The sequence below is a fragment of the Rhinolophus hipposideros genome (assembly GCF_964194185.1).
Source record: "Rhinolophus hipposideros genome assembly, chromosome: 11".
NCBI lineage: Eukaryota > Metazoa > Chordata > Mammalia > Chiroptera > Rhinolophidae > Rhinolophus > Rhinolophus hipposideros.
The window spans coordinates 72,008,507-72,030,438 of record NC_138057.1 but is presented as its reverse complement, the minus strand read 5'-3'; the positions used below and the strand labels follow the sequence as shown (position 1 = coordinate 72,030,438).

Here is a 21,932-nt window from a genome sequence, read left to right as displayed (position 1 = left end):
GAGTTCCAGTTTCTGTATCTGTGAAATGGAAAACAAAAACCCGTCTTAAAATGAGGGATCAATAGGAATCCAGCATGGGCAGTGCCTAGGCTAGCTGCTGGCACACAGCTAGGGCACAATTCCTTCCACTTCTGCAACAGAAATACACTTTGAGCAGTGCTTCTCAAACTTTGGGGAAACACGATGACTCCACCAGAGAGTCTAATTCGGAAGGTCTGAGGCGGGGCCCAAGAATCTGCATTTTATCAGGTGTCTCAGGCAATCCCTCTTCATACAGGGCAGCCCTGGGCTGGGCTGGTCAGTCCTACTCAGGGGCCAGCCCCTCGGCTTCCAAGTCAAGAGCAGGGTTGTACAGAGTCCATTCTGGGACTGAATGCCCATATGAGCTCTGGGGAAGCTGAAAGGGGAAAAGAAGGCAGGGAGGGGACTAAGGAGCCGCGGGGGTGGGGCTGTCAACAACCTATTAATCAACACCCCCCCCCCCGAAACAGGACTTGTTAAGGCTCACATATTCTTCAAGTGCTAAGAGTCTGCAGCTGCAATACAGTGCTTTGATTACGAATGTCAAAAAGACAGAGCATGAAATTAACTTCCCCTTAGTCAGTGGGCAGAGGGAGCCGCGACACTAATTCACTGCCCTCGTACGAAAACCCCCCACGACACAGTTGCATTAAATCAGGGCCTCTGCTACTGCTATCGGGGTGGCGTCTATATCTCTGCCCACTGGGCTCTTTTACAATCATGCCCCGCCTGCAAATGAGGGCCCTGAGGGTGCGAGAAAGGTCCAGGCAAAAGGCAGGTGTCAGTAACAGGGTGGGAGCCAGAGCCAGCTGGAACAGGGACCGAAGATGGGGCTGGAGAAAGATCTCTCCCACGGGGGCTGCCCACTGAAAGAGGGGGGTGGGGGAATCACTGAGACAGGAGTAACTCCCTCCACACAGCATCTGATGCAGAGAAATGGGCAAATCCACCTTCTAGCTGAGCCAATTTCTACCCTACTAGCCCCATTTGAGAGATGGGAAAACAGACTCAGTGGCTTTTCTAAGATTGATCCCACTGAGTAAAGCTTGAATCAGGAGCCAAGTTCCTATAATTCCTGAACAGCGGTTCGCTCTAGCTTGGCCTGTGACAGTCAAGGGACAGGGGAGGGGCGGTGTGAGGGTGGAACGACAGAGACCTGCTCAGGCTGCCTTTGGGAGGCCCTCAAAGGAGTGTTGAGGCTGTCCTCTGGCCCCTCCCCTCCCAGAACACTGAAGCACATTCAGTTATTGGGCAAAACCTGAGCGCCTCCTCAAGGCACAAGGTAGAGCCTCCAACCAGCCTGCCCAAGCCACCGCTATCAGTTGACACCTTCAAGGGGACAAGCCCAGGAGTCAGGTACTCACAGGCTTCCTGAGCAGGTACAAGTGGGGGTGTCAGGGAGGCCCTATTCTTAGCATACCACAAGGATCAGGCTTGACGTCCAGCCTTGGGGTCATTTCTTACCCTCCCTTTCTCCCCAGGAATGCCCAGGACAGTCCCAGGCAGGCTGCCAGGGACCTGAGCAGGTGGGGACCCTGTCTCCCTCTCCTTCCGCTGGGTCCTTACCCCACAAGACCTGCCTTCCAAATGCCAAGGAAGGTTCTTACAAGTGCATGCCCAGGTGGCATGTGTGTGGCCCGTAGACAAGGCTTGCTGGGCAGCCGAGGCTGTGCTGTGCCCCCAATATGTGTGCGACACTGTGCACCCATCCACAAGCTCACACTGACATATGCCCACAGAAGACATATACCCTCTAGCTCAGGAGGGGACAGTAACACAGGCCACCCTTCCTGGCACCCCCAGCTGGGAAGGGAAACTCCACGTCATTTCCATCATAATAATCTCCTTGGGCTTTAAGCCTGCCCTTTGAGGTAGGTGGGCAGGTATGATCACAGGTGACTCCATACTGAGCACCGAGGGAAGCACAGAGAGGGGGGAGCTGGCTCCTGGTGGAGATCTAGCCTTTGGGGAACCCGCCTCAGGCATTGGGGGTGAGGTGGGGAGTCACAGGGGGTCTGTAGGCAGTAGCCCAAAGGCCCCTGGAGGGGTAAGAAAGGGGTCAGTTTCATGGCCGAGTGGCCAGTGACTGTCCCTCCCATAGCCCCAGCCTTGGGCATGTCACCTGGCTTCTTGGAGGCCTCAGAAGGCTGGGGGTCAGGGTGCAATGGTCAGTCCAGCCTTGCTATGCACAGCTATTCACACATCCCATCCCCAGGCGGGGAATGCGGCCCGGGCCCCTCCTCACAGATGGATGGACTGACTGCCAGAAGACCAGCATACCAGAGGTTCCTCATGCAGAGGGCCCTTTTTCACTCACCCACAGCCTATCACCGCAGGGGAGTGGGCGGGCAGCTCAGACCAGGGGAGAAGCTAAGTGTGCTCTGCCACCTGGGAAGGAGCCACCAAGCCAGCCCGGGGAGCTGGGTGTTTTCCTTCTCTCCTGTTCGGTCTCCCTATGATCTCTTCTGTGGCCTTCTAAAATAGCCATTAATTAGAGCCTGGTAATTAACTTTCTGCTTCAAGTAATATTTTGCAAAGGGATTCCATTAAAGAGTCTATTTGCATATCCTCAGACATGGGACCTGGAACTACGCAGGGTTACTTGGGGAGAATCGGATAGGCCCCACGGCACCCCTCAGGAATGGGCTCTCCTGGGACCTAAAGGCAAGAGGGGATTAAGAGGGTGGCTAGCCTCATGGCCCAGGTACATGCTGAGCCCTGCAAGGTTCTCCCCAAGAAGGTAGGCAGCTTGTTCACAAAACTGGCCAGCTCAGTGGCCTCTCACCCAGACAGCAATTGCACACAGATATGCATGCACGTTTGAGACTTGGCTTAAACACGGAACACATAATATACACGTGTAGACATCAAAAGAAAACAGACACAAGAATAAGAATGGTAGCCAACACTTACTGAGCACTTCTTAGATTGAACCATATGTCTATATTCCACCTACAAAAACAGCCACTTCACATGGTCCAACCCAATACGAAGTGCCAAGCACAAATGCTTTACAGGTGATTAACCATTTCAAATGCACAGGCATGTACAGGACATTTACATATAATATACACACGCACGCTCATGAGGGCAGGTGCCCACCTGCAAGACATACAAAAACACGCACACACAGACATACACAGGCCAACAGATGCTTGTACAAAGACAGGCTTCTCCAGCCTTTGAAACCCCAGCCTGGGGCTGATCACATTCTCACTAGCTAATTTCCACCGTTCCTAAAAATATTGCCCGGCTTGCATCTCTGGAAGATACACGAGGGAGCCACAGATCTAAAAGCAGGGTGATAAAAATGAGAAAGCAAAAAATAGATTGGTTCTTCTCTACGTCCGGGTCGTGTTCTGTGGCTTTCCCCTCCCTCTCTGGAGATGAGGCTTGGCATCACGTGGCTCCTGTGTGGAGCTCCGATCAGCCCTGCCCATGGGGCTCCAAGTACAATCCTGCAGGTGGGCTGGGACCGGGTCGCAAGGCGTGATTTTTGTGATGGGCCCACCTCCAGGCCTTTGACTGTGTGCCTCAGTTTCCCTGAGCCTAATAGCGCCGTCACTCCCTGCCCACACTGTAGGGCAGAAGACCTCTCCAAGTGCTGTGTAAATACCAGGCCTCCTTATGATAATTACCGGATTAAGAATTTAATCTGATTCTCTTATGGAGAGGAGGGGAGGAGAGGGGGGAAGAACTGGGGAGCCTGCCTTGCAGGTAATTAATGAATTCCCTGCCATACGTCTTGGAAGACAGAGGCCCATTTAACAAAGGTCTATCTCCTTGGGGCCTTTCAGAGCAGAGGGAGGCCACACAGAGCAACATCCTCTAAGGGGGCTTGTCAGAACGTTCAGAAGGCAACGGACAGGAATAGACAAGACTCAAAAGGAAAAGCACTACTGGCCATTAAACTCAGAAAACAGTATTCAATCCCTAACAAGCAAAGAAACGCAAACAACAAAGAAATACCATTTTTATCTGTCTATTCAAATGACAAAGAGAGTTTTCATGATGACACCCAACATTTTAAAGGGTGTGAGGAAACAGGTGAGCACTCTCAAACATCACTGGGGAGTGTAAATTATTACAGATTTTCATTGGGGGTCATTTTTATCAAAAACCTCAAATTGTTTCTATTCTTTGATTTAATAATTCCATTTCTAAGACTTTATCCTAAGGAAACAATCAGAGACATAGACAAAGATAAACATTCAAGGACTTAAATACCAGCATCATTTTTAATAAAAGCTAGATAACCTAAATGCCTAAATGATTAGAAACAAGTATGATCCAATGTAAGATATAATTTTTAAAATCGATTTTTAAAACGCATACAGCAGAAGTTTGCTTTCCCAGGTGTAGACCGGAACAAGAGTCACTCCGCCCGGCTATTTCTAGTTTCAAGGTAAATAATGATCCTCTGGACAGCCCTTTTCACCTTATAAGGGATGGCAACATCTACTCTTTCTCGGACCTCACAGCTACGCCACAATTGCTTGTTTTTATTCCCACGCTAATGATGAGAAAACTGAGGCTTACCAAGATGAAGTGACTTTTCCCTACCAATATTAACTACCACTTTTTGAAAACCTACAACGTGCTAGTCTAGCCTCTTTCACACGTTATTACTTATAGAATAAAAGTTTAGAAACATAGAAGAAATGTGCAAACCTCATGTTAGTTGCAAAGCGGACAGCACTGAACAGGACAGATACTTGCTATTAAATGCATGCTGAATATATTAACATTAATGCCTACACCAACATTATCATCAGGCCCATTTTGCAGATGTGCAAACTGAGACTCAAAAAGGTTAAGTGACTTGCCCCAAGAAAGCCTGGCTTCAAAGCCAAAGATCACATACTTTCCATTATGCCTGCAGATGTCTAAACTGCACAGTCACCCAAGGGAGGGCAGAGAAGGATCAGGCCCTCACTGTCTATGGTAGAGGAGGGAGAGTGGGCAAGAAAAGCTAGGCCTGGATGCCCAGCCCCTCCTGCAGCTACTGTCAACAACTAAAGCACGAAAACAGATCCCATCTTCCATTTTCCCTGCTTCTCATCAAAATTCCTCTCCCCCCTCCAGGGACTGCCTCACCCAAAGGGGCAGAATTCATTTCTGCCTACTCACAGCCAACTGAGGGTCCCTGGAAGCCCCCCTACCCTACTTCCAAGTATCTCTCTCCCCAGTCTCACGCTGCCTGGAATCCCACCATTAGTAACTCAGGTGTGGACTCCAGGTAACACACATAACCCCTGGGCGGGGTAATCCATCTCTAACTCCACACACAGCAGCCTTGCAGCCCTCCACTGGGGTTGCCCACATTTATGCGATAAGCTCTGCACTGGAAGAATGGGAAGAATGGGAAGGGGGATACAGTCACTTCAGAGTAATGATGGGGGCAGGGGAAGAGGGAGAGAGCCAGATAGGACATACTCCCACCAAGGGTGGAGGGCCAGAGTCACCCAGAAACAGTATCAGGAAAAAAAGGCATGAAGAAAATAGAACATTGCCAGCTGAACCTCCCAGCTACTCAGGAACATTAATAAATAAATGAGTGACTTAGAAATTATCTTCTGGGAAGGCAGAACCACCACATCCTGGATTGTTTTTACCCACATTAAAACTGCCTTGTAAATGAAGCAGCAACATTTCCAGTCTGCAAAACAAAAATGCTTTTGCCGCACACCTTTCACCTGGAAAGCCTCTGAGCAGCATTCATTTCTGCTATCCAGGAGACTTGATTACTGTCCTTGGTGCTTATTGCCAAACCTCCAAAGAAGAAATGAGTATCTAAGGGCCCAGGGATTTTGGAGACCAGCTGGGAACCTCCCCCAGGACACTTCAGGGAAACACATACAAAGGCTCAAACCTGTGGCCTAGGGGATCGCCAGAGCCCAGCTGTGCCCACCAAGCCCTGACTGCTCTGACTCCAGCCTCGCAACCAGGCATCAGCCCTCTCCCCAAATCAGCCAGCCTCAGTGCCACCATGCCTGGGGCAGACTTATTTCCCAGGCAGTCCAGAACCAACTGGTCTTCAACCTCCAGGTGAGAGAATTCCAGCGCAAAAAATAACCGCCCCTACACAGCAGTTTGCAGAGCACGGCAAACCGCGTGCAACAAAGCCACTTCTTCAGTAGCCATGAAGTAGACAGGTTCCTCCAAAGTCAGAATCCAAGTAGCCGCCCCCAAGTGCCCTGTGCTATCTACAGGGGGAGGACACCGGGACCAGGGCTCAGGTTTGCCACCCTAGGACCCCCTCCTCCCTTCCCATTCCGATCCCCTCACTGAGGCTAGCGTTTCTGCACTTAACCCTCCCCAGCCAAAGGCATGGCAGCCCAGTGGGGGTCCCACGGAGCAGGATTCAACCCCCTCCTCGCCTGCTACGCCAAGCCAAAGGCAGCCATTCTGTCCTCCCAGCCTTCAATAGCACAACCCACCAAGTCAGAGTAGGGGGAGGTGCCTCGCCACTCACCCAGGTTTGGTCATGAGCTTTGGGGGGTGGGGGGTCTGGGTCACCGTAGTTGGTTTTATTCACTCAACTCCAAACAGGAAAACTCCAGGGGCTGCCCCCCAAAAAATATCTGCCCATCCATCCATCCATCCATCCAAGCAGCAGCCGATGAATCTATTTCTAAGCAAAGCAGCAAATCAGGAGACCCCAGTCCTAGCAAAGCATATTTCAGCTCCAAAGCTGAGAAGAAAAATTTCAAACTCAGTCTCTCTGCCTGTCCATGGGAAATCGGGGCTCCCTTCCTGTGCCCGAGAAGTCTCCAAGCCAGATTTTGTTTATAGGAAATTAACAAGATAATTCCACACCACTGCCAGTGCCATTCTGCTCCAACCGCTACCGTTTTCCAACGTTTCTAGAAATGGGCTTATAGTTTCACTCCCAACCCCCCAACTCCACGCCCCTTCAGCATATGGGCAAGGCTGACCTGAGCCCAAGCTGGGCAGGACCTGCGCGAGGTCATCTCGGCCATGCCCCAACCTCTGGCTAGGGTTGCCAGCCAAGCGTTCACCGGTCTCCGGCTTCTCGGTGCAGGCTCTCCACTGGAGGGAGGTAAACATGGCATGCACGCTGTCTGCTCCCGGGAGGGCAGACACACTTGGAGGCCGGACCTGCTCTCTCTCCTGTTCCCCGACAACCAACACATGCACACAAAACGGGGTACGTACACAAGCCCCCGCATGCGGGTGCAGAGGGTCCTGACCCCCGCCAAGGAAAGCGCAGAGAAGGGCATGTTCCTGGGGGAGAAAGCCGGAGGCGGGGCCGGGCAGAGGGAGGAAGGCAGCAAACCTGGTGGCCTGCCGCCCAGACAGTAACAAAGATGGGAAGTGAAATTTTCAAAGACGCAGTGGCTGCACCCAGCACTGAGCTCTGGCCTGGCTGCATCCATCTGCCTGCCAGGGCACGCCTGGTCCCCTGGGGCACCACGGCTATCAGAGAAAGGCTGAGGGTCCTGCCTCCGGCTGGGCTTGGCAACCGGGGCAGGAAAGCAGCTGCAGGCAGCGGTAGGGATACACTGGAGAGAACAGTTCTGGGCTGGGGGAAATTAAAGGTCTAGCAATTCTACAGGGGCTACTCTCTGGAAAGATGCTAGGGGTCAGTTAAACAGTCACTCAACCTTGGGCAGGAGTTGGACTACAACTTGTACTCCTTTGCCTACTAGAACCAAGGGGGAGCAGAGAGACAATGTCATTCTCCCTGTGCCTCCCCTACTCATCAACGCGCCGGTCATACACAGGGGCACAGCACTATGAAGACAGATGCCAGGAGCCTGAGATGTCGGGGCTGAATGTTGAAAAGGCTCCTTGGTGCCTGCCCATTCTTTCACCTCCACTAGCTGAGCAGGGACACGTTCTAACTGGCACCGGAATCCATCAGTGTACCTGTGCCCAAATGAAAAGGTGCCGTGGCTGGCATGGCTCAAGGAGGGGGACCTGGGCCCCGAGAGACTGTGTCCGCCCAGTGCCCCCGCACGCGGACAGCATGGCTTGCCCTTGCGAGCTGAAGCCTGCGAGCTGAAGCCTGCTCCCTTGCCAGTGACTCTGGGCCGGCTGAACCACCTCCTCCGCCTCACAAGCCACCTCCCCCTGGAATTTCCACACCCTGCTCCTGGCTTGCCCAGGAAAAGGAAACAGGAAACAGGAGACACCCCTGGGAATGGAGCAGTAAGGGAGGGAAGCAGCTGCCCAGGCTGGAGAAGATGAGGCTCTTCTTTCCCGGCCTCAGGCAATGCCCCTGAGCTCAGGGCCTGGGCACTGCCCCCTCTGCTCGCCTCAGCCCCCAGCGGAGCACGCGCCCTACTTAGAGCAGATGTGCCCCCCAAGCGGCCTCCTCCCATCCAGATGTTCACCCTTTTCCTCACCACTGGGTCTCAGCAATACCCAGCAGAAAATGCCTTTTGTATCGGACACCCAGGGGTTCCAGAAGCAGGGGGATGGGTCCTGGGGGTGGAAGCGCCACTTCTGTCCCCAGCTCTGGGCATTGCATTGCCCGGGAAACAATGCCCACCTCCGCAAGGCGAGGCAGGACTTCTCCACGAGGGCACTTCCCGCCCGGCCTCACCCGGGGGCAGAGAGAAGGGATCTCCTGTCGTGCCCCCCCCTTCCGAGGTGGCCCCACAAGTTGCCGGAGGGCGGCGTGGGGTGCCCTCCCGCTTTCAGTGCGCCCGAGCGCGGCTCTCGCTTTGTCCCCGCGCCCTCCAGGGCGCATCCCGGGGAGGCGGCACGCGGAGGCCGGGCGGCGGCGGCGGGCTCACCTCTCATTGTCCGCGGCGGAGGAGGCAGTGGCGGTAGCAGTGGCGCTCCGGAACCCCGGCAGGATGTGGCGGAAGCTGTGGTTGCGGTCCAGCTTGGGCTGGCTCTTGGTGCGCTTGATAGAGCCCTTGAGGCGGCGGCTGAGGAAGCCCTGCGCGCGGGGCGACAAGAGGGGGCAGGGGAGGCGGGGTTAGCACGGCAGCGGGCCCGGGACCCAGGCGGGACCCGTGCCCTGGCTGGGGCGGCCGCGCGGCCGAGGGCGGGCGCGGGCTCGGGCTCGGCCCCAGCAGCTCGTGGCCCGCGCCGCCCGCCCGCCGACCGAGCGCCGACGGCCCGGCCCGCGCAGCGCGGCCCAGCCCACCCCGCGCCGCCCGCCCGGCCGGGCCCAGCCCAGCCCAGCCCAGCCCAGCCCAGCCCGCCACGTCGCCCCCGCCCCCTAAGCCGCTGTTGCCATGGCGACGCCGAGCCGAGCCGAGCCTGCAGCGGCCGAGGCAGCCCGAGCCCCCCGGGAGCGAGGGTGGGGGCCGGGGGACCAGGGGGCGGGGCTGCGGATGGGCGGGGACCCCCGGGGTCTTGGGCGCCGCGGCCCCCTCACCTCTTCCCGAAACGAGGTCACACACCCTCACCCGCCTTAAGGAATCCACGCCCCCCACACCGTCCCAGATTGACAAGGCGCTTTCCTCCACCAGCGAGTTCTGTGTTCTTGGAGGCTAGCTGTACAGACTGGGGAAACTAAGGCTCTGAGAGCAGGCATGCGGTCCTCTGAGGGCCGGTGGCTACCCTGGCCACCTAGACCCCTAACCTGGGTGACTTTCCTTCAGCAGGCGACCATCACTGGCTCTCAGGGTAGAGCCCTTTGCCTGGAGCCCTTGTATCCCAGCAGGGCAACCACCTAAGAACAGGGTCCCTAGCGTCTAGCTTAGGGAGGGATGGAGGGGCTGAATGTTTGCTGAGCGTTCCCCAATGCGTGCTTCAAGATTTGGAGCCAGGTCCCAGAGAAGTCCCGGCCTTAGCTAGAGAGACAGCTGCCTGAGCTGACTCATGACCCATGGTAGGGAGGAGCCCCCTCCCGGGAGGAATATGGCAGACCTCAGCTGGCAGTGGGCCCCCATTCAGGCCATTGGTCCATCTACTAGGCTGCACTGGACTCTGAGCACAGAGCTTAACCCCACCCCCAACAGGAAGAGCTCCTGACCCAACGGTGGGAGGGGAGACAGGTGGTCAATACATACAGACTGAACCAGTCAGTGCCCCCTTTTACAGGGGATGGGATAGATTTGGAGGCTCAAGGGGCCACAGCCTGGGGTGTTCTGGACTTGGAATCCACAGGCTGCTGGAAGGAGAGGAAAACGGGGAAGGGGAATTCCTGAGGGAGGAGTTGTCTGAGAGGGTTCTGGGGATTTACCGCCCCAGCCTCAATTCCAGCCTCTCATTTTGAAATCAATGTTGTACACAACCTGAACATCACATTTCATTCATTACACAATAGAGGGTAGGCTTAGGGGCCCTCTCTGGTCCAGGGGGAAAGGTAGACATTTGCTATAAAGTCATGCCCTGTGCGGGATCTGTCCCCCTCTATGGCCCCAGCATCCTAGACATGACAAGGTCAAACACTGGCTGTACACATCATCTCGTCACCCACACAAACCGAAAATAACAGAGAAACATTATCCCTTTCTGCAAATGAAGCAATCTCGCTCAGAGTGATAAAATGAATCTCCTAAGAACACACAGCTTCCCAGCCAGCTTTTTCCACAGGACCCCCCTCTTCTGCCCACTTTAAGCTTTCCCTTTTCCTATCTTTCTCCCCTTACTTTTTCCTCCCACTCAATCTCTCACATCCATGGAAGACCTATTCCTGTGGCCACCTGTCAGAATTCTACACATCCTGAAAGGCCCAACTGAAATGCCTTCTCATCCAGAAGGCTTTCCAGTGCAGTCCAATGACTCTCTCCTTAGAGGACCCATGAAGGTGCTCTAATCAGCTGTAGTTCAGCAAATCTCTCTTAAGTGTTAGCTTCAGGAGGGACCATCCTCCAGATAGGTGACCCACAGGGCAATGCCTGGTGCAGAGGGACCACAAATGGTGGCAGACAGGGGGACAGTAGGCCTTTTATCTTTCAAAAGACACAGCATGAAGGCAGAAACCTACACCTTTACTACATAAGTTCTCCCAACCTTGGCCTCTTGCCAGGTGTGGCGGGAGGGGAGATGCACCTGGCTAACTTGGATGGGTTCTTCCCTCACACGTGTTGTTGTCAAGCAAATTCCCCCAATGGACGTGTACTTTTTCTTGATTTTTATTTTCTACACTGATGGAAATTGTACAATTCTTACACTCACGTAACACAGAACCATGAAGCATGTTTCACAATTTATGTAGCTCATTCCATAGCAATATTGACTTTATCCTATTTCTGAGTTTAAAACATGTTTTTTTCTCCCTTCTAGGAGGTTGAGTGAGACATGTGTCACTTCCTCTCCACACCCTCTTCCTAAACCTACACTTAACGTTCCTCTGACAAGCAGCCTTCTCCTTGAAGCCTACTCTGCATGTATTCCCCCTGCCCTCCCTCCCACACACACACAAACTGACCACGACCTTGGGGACTCAAACTCTCTATAACATTCACTTAGTCACCATTTATCAAGAGCCCACTATGTGCTAGATGGTAACCAAGACAGCCATGAACACTATGACGTGAGCAGTGTACAGATTAACAAGAGGCCAGGGAGCACAGATCTATGGGAGTGATTCTTCAGAACAGGGAGGGTTTCCATTAACCAAACCCCCCACCATACCACATACGTCCACCCAGGAGGACCTTGTGTCCCCCAGAAGACCCAGCTCAGAGCCCTGCATATGGCAAGCTTAGCAAATGCCCATGACCCCAGAAAGCCACCGCTGGAAAGGGCCTCAGATCCAAAGGGCTGCATTACGAGGGTGAGGGAGGCCTTGAGAAGAAGGGACTTTCCCAAAGTCACAGAGCAAGGTTAGTCAAAGACCCCGGACGTCAGTTCCCTGCTCTGCCCAGCCTCACAGCTATCTTACTGACGTCCGCATGGGGTAGAGGGCCAAAGGCGGCTCCTTACCCAGCCCTGGATGAAGGGAAATGAGCCTTTGCTTCTATTCCTTCTTGGGCAGGTCCCAAGATGTGATTTCTGGAGGCAGATGCAGCCCAGAACTCAGCAAGAGAAACTGAGTGGTCTTTAAGTCAGAAAATCTTGTTCTAGACTCAAGTCAATCTTTAGGGAGGGGCAATGGGCAAATCATGTCCCTTTTTTAAGTAAAACAGCGTTTTTGATGCCCACTTTGTAGGACTGTGATGGAGTCCACTGGGAGCTGGGAGCTGGAGGCAGGCAAATGGGGTTCAACTCTGGCTCCATGGACTGCTGGCTGGGAGATGGCCAGCAAGGCCCCTCACCTCTCTGTGAAATGGGTGGGGGCCACAGTGAGGATTAAGTGGGACAGATAAAGCTCTGGACCCTCCTTTCAACACCCCACGGCCTGACCTATCCCACCTTCTCCAGGAGGCCAATCCTGACTACATAAGCCAGACCTGCTGATCACACCCCTTGGGCCAGCTCAAGTCCTCTCACACCACTTGTGTTCAAGTCTTAATTCCAATAAACTGGGCAAATTACTAGACCTTCCTGAGCCTCAGTGTCCCTATCTATAAAATGGGCTATTGGGTCGGCCCGGTGGCTCAGGCGGTTGGAGCCCCGTGCTCCTAACTCCAAAGGCTGCTAGATCGATTCCCACATGGGCCAGTGGGCTCTCAACCACAAGGTTGCTGGTTCAACTCCTCGAGTCCTGCAACGGATGGTGGGCTGCGCCCCCTGTAACTAAAATTGAATACGGCACTTTGAGCTGAGCTGCCTCCCAGATGGCTCAGTTGGCTGGAGCATAGGCTCTCAACCACAAGGTTGCTAGTTGGAGTCCTCGAGTCCCCCAAGGGATGGTGGGCAGCATCCCCTGCAACTAAGATTGAACACAGCACCTTGAGCTAAGCTACCACTGAGCCTCCGGATGGCTCAGTTGGTTGGAACGGTCCTCTCAACCACAAGGTTGCCGGTTCGACTCCCGCAAGGAATGGTGGGCTGCGCCCCCTGCAACTAGCAATGGCAACTGGACCTGGAGCTGAGCCGTGCACTCCACAACTAAGACTGAAAGGACAACAACTTGACTTGGAAGAAAGTCCTGGAAGTACACACTGTTCTTTAATAAAGTCCTGTTCCCCTTCCCCAATAAAATCTTAAAAAAAAAAAAAAGGGGCTAATGATGATACCTGCTTTATAGGGTTGTGGGAAAGATTACATGAGGTAAGAGAGCACCAATAAAATTGCAACTATTATGCAACTAAAGCCAATGGTTGCCAGCTGTATTATTATTATGACTGCTGCTGCCTCTAGTACAACCACTGATTTTTGCCCTAAGAAGGTATTTTTGCCCTGAGAAGTAACCGCCACAGGTCGGAGTCTGTCTGGGCTCTCTGAGGAGCTTAAAGGCAGCCTGGCAGGGGGGACAGGCCTGGTGTCATGCCCGGTGAATGAATGAACGTGCTTGCAAAATGATGCTGGCGCTATAGTATATCATTCAGTTCGGCAGTTTTGAACTCTTTTAAACAACCACTTTTTTCTAAAGGGACCTCACAGAGATTCCCGAGGCACAAAGTGCTGGGGCAGGCTGCTCAGGGGAAGGCCTCAGCTTTCATTCACTAGAACAGGGACTGATGTCTAAAGCTCAGCGAGCAGCCTGTGCAGTCCGTGGGGACCGAGCCTGCCCCCTCCCCAGATAGGGTGCTCTGCCTCCACTCACACAGCCATGCTCCTTGTGCTTCACAGACAGCTGTGTCACTGTGCTTAGGTCAGCTAAGCACCAGGGGCTTTTGCACAAGGCTGCTGCCTGGTGCCACCACCCCCAGCCCATTCCCAGTGATTGGGTGAGGACAACCCGTAGCCTCTGCCCATGTGTGACGGCCCACTGCCTGTTCAGAAGTCCTCCTCCCAAGCTGATCCACAGGCCCCCCTGAGCTTCCATCCACATCACTGACCAACGTGCAGGGCAGTCCCAAGTGGAGGACAGAGGCCTGCAGCGTCTCTGGCTGGAAGGACCCCAATTCTCAGCAGCTCCCCCACCCATTCCAGCCACTATGCCACCATCCTGGCATCGGGGCCCATGACCCTGCTCCTTCTCCAGGATGTTCTGAGAGATTTTCTCAAGGGCCTTTCAGAATTCCAGACACATGATTCCTTCATTCACCCATTTCAATCAATTTCAAGCGATGATGATGATAAATTACCAGTTATCATGCTCCTGCTCTGCCAAGTTGCTCTTTCCCCTGCACACGTCCCAAGGAGGGCTCAATGCCTCTTACTGGGACTCCTGGGGAAGATGTATGCCACAGAATTCAGAATGTTTCGAGTTTTCCACTGGGTAGATGGAGTCTCAGAGAAATTAAGCCACTTGCTGAAAGTGGCAGAACTGATAGGTGGCAGAACTGGGAGTGTAACCAGGAGAGTTCTGGCCCAGGGGTTGGGCGGGGTAGGGACCCCCCTTACACATGCGTGCACGTGCACAACACACATAAAAGGCCAGAAGGGGAACTCACAGCTCAGCCCATCCTCCCAACACTTAGCCCAGGCACTGTGCTGGGCCTCTGGAAAGAAAGAAGTGCATAGGGCTCACAGGTGAGGACCTGGAGGTCAGGAGGGAGAGCCTTGCCCAGTCCCATCCTCACGAGAGCCTCATTCCCTGCCCAGAAGGCAGCACCTAGGGAACCAGGGGTTTCCATTCCTACACAACCATTTTGGCACCTGGGAGCCGTGTGTCAACACTGGCCTCTGAGCCACCTTCTCACCTGAGTGTAAAGCACCTAGCACATAGTAGGTGCTCTATGAAGGGCAAGTTCCTTCCCCTGACTCCACGATCTACTTGGTCTGGCATCCTCAATCCTGCCTTCATCACCTGCTCCCCTTTTAACAAACGGATCCGAGGTCACTGAAGATGGGTGGGTGGGCCTGACCTCCCTTTGATGCCTACTGAGCCCTCGGTTGCCTACCCTGGCCCCTAAAGCAGTGATCAGGATGGAGGCAGCTCCTTACCTTATGGGCCTTCCTCTGCCCAGCCCAGCTGCTCCTCCCCTGGCCATTTCTAAGGCTGGCACCCAAACTGAGATCATTCAAGGAAGGAGCCTATTTTAATAGGTGTGTCTCTCAGTATCTTTCTGGAGCTTTGTGCAAATGCCAACAGCACACCTAAGTAAACAGGAAAGGCAAGGGAAGATCCCATCCAGATATCACCCCAAGAAAGGAGATATGCTGGGCACACAGGCTGGCAGGCAGACCTGATATCTTGGCAGCCTGGTAGGGACACCTCACCCCACCCTGGCACAGGCTCCAGGAAGGGGCCGGAGGCAGGGTCACAGAGTGAGAGCCAGGAGGGCCCACAGGGGGCTGCCAGGCCAACACCCACATAGTACAGACAGGCACCTGGGACCCAGAGGACAGGGGACCTGCTCAGAGTCACTATGGCAGGGTCCCCTCTCCTCACTCAGCATCCCACACTTCAAGAGCCTCCCAGCGTCTGCGCATTTCCTCCTGCCAGGCTTCAGTCTTCATATCTGTATTACAAAGCTCCTTTCCAGCGCTGATATCTGAGGGTTCTATAAAGCAAGAGCGGCTGCCTTCCGCAGCTGGGATCTCCCACCACGGTACTAACAGTACCAGTGAATTTTGGGGCTTTCCCAGAGTCCTTCTGATGTACTATTCCTCCTCCCCCCTTCCCTGTTCCTGGGGCTCTGCCCTCAGCAAGCTGTCAGGCCTCCCTGGCCTCCTGCCCTGGGAGGTATGCACATCAAAGAGGGTCCCAGATGGGGAATGACTCAGTAATGGTGGAATGTCAGACACTGTGACAGGTGAAAGAGGGGCGGCGCATTAAGCCAGGATTAAGCTGGTGCCTTCCTGGTGGCCACCTACTCACAGGCCACCCTATGCCCATAGAGCCCTCCCTAAGCCCCTACCAGTGCTCCTTTGAATGTACAACCTCCACACTCCTTCTTACCCAGAGAAGGTGGACAGATTCTTAGGTCACACAGAGAACAAACTCATGGGCCGTGCGAGCCAGGATGGGGTTGGGCCCTGACACTCCAGGATCATTCCTGTACTAAAATATTACCCAGATAACCACACCTTAACATGTTCACATGGAGAAACACACAGAGCCAGAAACACACACAAAAACACACATGCATGCATACAAAGGCATACGGAAGGGGCATGACCCCCAGGAAATGCATGTGTAAACATACAAGTCTCCCCACCACCACTGCATAAAGACATGTACACACTGACCATCACGCACGCACATACACAATCATAAAACACATACAAATACACTGAAGCGAGCTCACAAATATACACACATCCTCAGCTGTTATCAGGCACTCACAGAATTACGCTGACACCAGGCCAAACACCCAGGCCCACATATGCTCAGGTTCACGAGCACAGCAGGAAGGAAGAGGGGCCTGGTGGGCTCAAAGAGCTGCGAGCCCAAATCTTGTGTCTCAGGGGACAAACCAGCTCCATGCTGCTGACCCCACAATCCCCCGGCTTTGCGCGCAGGGCCTCACTTTGTGCCCCAATCTGAGAACAGCCCATTTGCTTCCCTCACACTCTGAAAGCTTGTCTTCACAGCTCCCTGAACGTGTGGCTTTTCAGAGTCTGGAGGTCTGGCAGGTTGTTCTGCGGGGCCCTACCCCCATCCAGAGCCAGAGACTACTGCCCCAAATATTTCTCCTGTCCATATCATTACACCTGAAAGGCCGCGAATTGACACACCTCTCTAGGTCCTAGGGTTACCTTAATCGCTAGGAATCCCCAGATAACATGCAAAGGTCTCTCCTGCCCTTCTTTCAAGAGGCATGGCAGCAGAGAGTTTCACCACCTAATGGCTATGGACCTTAGGCCAGTGACCTAATCACGTCAGTCTGTTCTTCTCCTGTAGAATGGGGACAACAGTAGTCTCCACAGGTTGTTGTAATGAGTCACTGAGATCATGCCTGTGAAGAATCAAGCCCATTTCCCGGCACACAGTAAATGTCAGCTACTATCATCACACTCATTGTCATTGCTTTTTATGGCTCAGACTTTGCCTACCAGGAGCCAGCCCAGCCATTAGTCAGAAACAAACAGAAGATAGGCGTTTACAGAAACAATCTTCAGAACGCAAATCTACTATCACTGGGAAGGGTGCTGGCTCATGGCTCCCTGGGGGCGTGTTCCCTGAGTCTCACCATGTGGTAGGTCCTGGGAAGGCCAGCTTTCTGCCCTCCAGGGTCCCACAATCCAGCTAGAGAGGTGACCTGGCCCCTTCATAGACACCCGAAAGGGCTTCCTCACTGCTTTTGTTGCCTCCAGTTCTGCCACATTTCCCCATTCATTCTCCAAGGGCATCTAGAAGGATCCTTTGAAAAGCAGATCAGATCTTACCACTGATCAGCTCCCCAGGGCTGCTGAGATGAAGGTCTAGCTCTTTGGTGAAACCCTTCAGGCCCCTCATGACCCAACCCCTGTGCCCCAGCTCCCCAGGCTTCAGTGGGACATTGGAAATTGCCAGATCCTCCTGTCATAGCGCCTTGGCCCAGACTGTCCTCAATGCCTGGAATGGAGGCCCCTTCGCCCCAGGGACCCTGTATACCCTGCAGTTTCTCCTCACAGTCTTCTCCTCAGGGGCCTCTCCAATGCCCTCGGGTAGGCCAGGTCTCCATGCAAACTTCTCACACTTGTAATTATACATGTATTTGTTTAATGCCTCTCCCTCCCACAGGACTGTGGGCACCATGACAGCCTGTGTCCCCAGTGCTGTCCCCTGGCAGGTATTCCATAAAGACTTCCTGAATGAATTAACAAATACTTATGATATAAAAGAGAAAGGAGAAAGGCAGAGAATGTGATCTGGGAGGATTTTTAAGGGATTCCACTTGGAGTCAATCTGGGTGGGCTTGCCGAGATTATCTGGAGGCAGGGCAGCCACACGCAGGCATTCCAATCAGAATCACAACATGGGCAATGATGGGAATAGCGGCAAGTCTGACTGCCTCAGAGGCCCCTACAGGTCCCTCTATCCTCCAAGTAACACACCTGAGCCCAGGCTTATAACATGGGGCATGATCCCTGCCCCAGTGCAGAGTACACCCAGGTTAAGGGGGTCGCTAAAGAGTCCTCTAAGAGTCTAGAGGAGGGTGGCGCCCATTTGAGAAGAAGGTGGGGGTATGAAAGTGGGAGGGGGGTATGAGGACAGAGGAGAGGCCCTCCTGGTACCTGCTAGTGCCCAGGACTGGGTGGCATCAGTGAACAGAAGTCAGACATGTACTCCTGAGGTCTCAGGCAGGGATGTAATAACCCAGAGCAGCCAGAGACTGATTCACTGCCCTGTAAATCCTCCACCAGTGACATTTGTCTTAGCATAATAAGCCCATCCCAGAGGTCTGGATGGCCACAGATACTTCATCAGCTCTTTAAGCCCTCGTCAGCCCTGACCTCATGGTGGGGAGTCTGGCACCAAGAGCTACATGGCTACAGGGAAACTGACTCCATCAGGGCACCTCACTGCTGTGGCCGGACCTCTACTTTCTCCCTCTGTCTCCCTCCAGGCCCTGTCACTGAGGTCCCGCACCAGGCCAATGTTCCCCGGGTGACTCACCGACTTCAGTGCCTATTCCCCATCACAACCTCCCGGCCCCGTGCTCTGTGCACTCTGCATGAGTGAATGCTCTTGGCAGAGGTTGCCCCACAGAGTAACAATAAAACCATGCTCAGAGTCAGGAAATCTGAGTTCAAAACCCAACTCTGCTAATTAATAATAATGAGGACTATTCAGGCATGCTAATAAGAGTAAGCCAGACGTATTTATGAAGCCCTGTCTAAGCTTCAGGCTTTGTATCAGAGCTTTACATAACTTACCTTGTTTAATTCTCACAACCCAATGTGCAGATCAGAGAACAGAGGCTCAGAGAGGTCAAGCAACTTTCATAGGGCCACAGAGCCAGGAAGTGACAGAGCTGGGTTCAACGTAGGTGGTTTGCCCCAGAGCCCAAGCTCTTCCATAATTCTAGTACCACACTATGAGGCTCTGAGCAAGCACCTTAGCCTCTCTGACTCAGTTTCCCCATCTGTACAATGAAGGGATTGGTCTAGATGACCTCTAAATCTTTTCCAGCTTGGGCATGGTATCTTTCCCATCCCAGATGACAACAAATGGCAAGAACTTTCTGGAGACAAGTTGCTGCTGGAAAGTTACTAATGATGGGACTTCAGCTCTGTGCTGGGCCACAGGGAGCTTCTGTTGAATCAGATGGCTCCACCCTGCCCTTCCCGGCACCCTGCTGGTCTGGGGTAGCCCCAAAGCAGCAAGGGCAGGGAAAAGGTGTAATCCTATTTCTCCCTGCACCAAGAGCACCAGGACCCCAGGGTGCTCTAGTCTAGGGGACCTGTAAACACCAGTGGGAAGAAGAGGCAAGATGTGGGCAGCAGCCCCATAAATCCACCTGAGTGAGCAGTGCTTTTAAAAGCCCTTTTCACTACAGGATACAAAACGTACTGTTTGGGGAGAGAATTTTATAGGCTATTTCTCCTTCCGGGTGATTTACCATCTGCAGGCCAGGCTCACCTGGGAGTCTTGCTCCTGAGGCATCATAGGAGCCCATGGGTGGAGTCCAAGTCAATTTCAAGGCCAGGGCTGTGTCCCTGCTGGGCCTTGCCATCAGGTGGTCGTCTAGGTGACGGGTCCTGACCTCTCCTCCCAAGACGCAAGGAGTGGGGATCTCAGAAGCTAGGAGATCGACGCTCACCCCTCCTCTCCTCACCCTGGAAGGAGCCCTGGAGGCAGAGAAATGGGGAGGGATTGCGGGCAGCAGGGCCAGCTATACAAAGGCATGGAGGCTAGGAGAGGCCTGGGAGGCCTCGAATGCGGCTGGGGAACTGTATCTCACCCCTGGGAGCCATCGAAGGCACTGGAGCAGGGCAGTAACAATCACGGCTCACTTTATACGTTCTTTAAGCAATTCCACAGGAAAAGTTACTCATCCCAACGCAGGGCCTTGTGTCGGAAACAGATGTCATAACTGCCACCTCCAAAGAGGTCCTCCTGGCTTAGGAAGCAATTCCTACCTGAAGACTCAGATGTCATTATGTCTGCAATCAAACCCAAATGTCATTTGATGTGACAGAGTCACCTTATTTTCTACCATGAGGGGCAGGGTGCAAAGGTATCTGACTGAGCCTGCCCCCTACATGCTATCTCCTGGGACCCATGGGAGAGAGAAAGGCCTGCAGGGGCCACAGAGTGGGAGGAAAGAGGGGAGCAGTTCCCTCCTACCCCAGGGTGTCCGCCCTGCACAGACACCTTCTGACCAGTGGGGGCCAGGACAGCTGGAGGCAGGGGCAGGACAAGACGAGGCAGGGAGACAGGAAGATCCAGGTTCAAATGCCAGCTCTGTCCCTGATTGGCTGTGTGACGTGGGACAATGCACTTCCCCTCTCTGGACCTCAATGTTCTCATCTATAAAACAGATAGAATAACAACAGTGGCTGGCAGAGACGAGGCTGCATGCTGTAGGCAAGGTCTCTGAGACCAACATTCAGGCTCTCGAGCTCAGTGATCTTTAGCAAGTTATTCACTCTCCGCCTGCCCTGGTTTTGTCATCTTAAAAAAGGGGGATGTGTGTTATCTGCCCCTTGGGTTGTGAGGACTAAATGAGACAATGCCTGGAGAGTGCTCAGCACAGGACCTGACCCAGCAGACTTTGCAAAGCAGGATTTACTATCCCCTATTGTACAGACAGCAAGTTGCTGGTAGAGCTGAGATTGTCAGCGGACATCAAGTCCAAGCGTGGCATCACCATTCCGACTCTTCCAGGATGTCTGCCTTCTTTCCTTTCAAAGCAGTGGTGAGGATGGAACACAATGGCTGCAAACCTCCAAAGGACAACCGTGATGGAGTGTCTATTGGCCCAGCCTGGTGACCACAGGGCAGTGACACTGCCTGACAGCCCACACGTTGGCCTGCCCCAGCCTGTGCCTCGCCTCCTGCTGGAAGGCTGCCTCAGACTCAGACCTTGCCCCACTCCAGTGTCCCTAATACGGGTCCCCTTTCAGAGGTCCCCAGCTCTCTGGTCAACCCACCAGTGCCAGGTCCAGCTGACCACAGACTTTTCCTGATTTGAGTTGCTCCTTCCACCCAACAGTGGGCTCTGGGCTTGTTTAGCAGCCAGCTCCCTGTGGCCCGTGGGGGTAGGGTGGCTGGAGGGGGGCCCACAAACCCCTGGGACTTCAACTCTCCTCTGGGAGTAGGCTCCCAGGCGTCCACTCGCTGCATTCTGCTGCCCCCAACTGGTGGGAAACCACCATGCGCCAACACCTCCAGCTCCCTCCATTCCTACTCACCACAAGGGGAACTTGGTCTCTGGACCCTTGGGCACGCTTTCACCCCCTTCAAGCTCCCAGGATCAGGGAGCCGTAAAAGCTCTGTTAGTGGCAATGTAGCAGATGATGGGTGCAGAAGAGAGGGCCCGAGGCTCTGGGTAAGGTGTGAGGCAGGGACAAGCACCACTCACCAGAAAGGGGGACAGGGTGCGAACACCAGCTGAATGCTTCCCTTGTGCCAGGCATTGAGCCCTCACAGCTGCCCTGGAAGAGAGGGGCTCCTGTGCCCATTTACAAATGGGGAAAAAGAGGCCCAGAGTTGGGCAACTTGCCTGAGCGATGTCACGGAGGGAAGCTGCAGGGCCAAGATTCAAAGCCTGCCTCACCCAGGTGTACTGCTAAGAGGAGCCAGCATTGCATCTCCAGAACTCAGGGCGGGAAGAACAGAGGGAGAAAAGCCCCCACGTAGCATCCCACCTGCCAGTCACAGAGCCTGACATTCCACCATGGGTGACTGAAACTTCCAATCGATAAGGCTCCTTTTGTGCACGGAACCTGCAGAGTAGGGAGTGTGAAGTCCGTCACTGACACCTTAGCTGGGACCAGTTTATCTGACTCCTGCTGCCCACCAGGCTCAAGTGCAGGGCTGGGGAAACAGCTTACAGGGATGGCCTGGAGGTGCCTCTGGAGGACCCCAGGACAGAAAAATGAGGGGGTGCAAG

The 21,932-nt window shown here is 53.9% G+C and overlaps 1 protein-coding gene across 7 annotated transcripts in view; it reads right to left on the bottom strand.

Annotated features, from left to right (window-relative positions):
- Nucleotides 1-21,932, bottom strand: part of DAB2IP (DAB2 interacting protein) — a 183,784-nt gene that overhangs the window by 71,882 nt on the left and 89,970 nt on the right. For all 7 annotated transcript variants that reach the window (XM_081067318.1, XM_081067319.1, XM_081067323.1 and 4 more), the window contains exon 3: nt 8,787-8,935. In XM_081067318.1, coding sequence (XP_080923444.1) covers nt 8,787-8,935 — 149 coding nt within the window. The remainder of the gene's footprint in view (nt 1-8,786; nt 8,936-21,932) is intronic.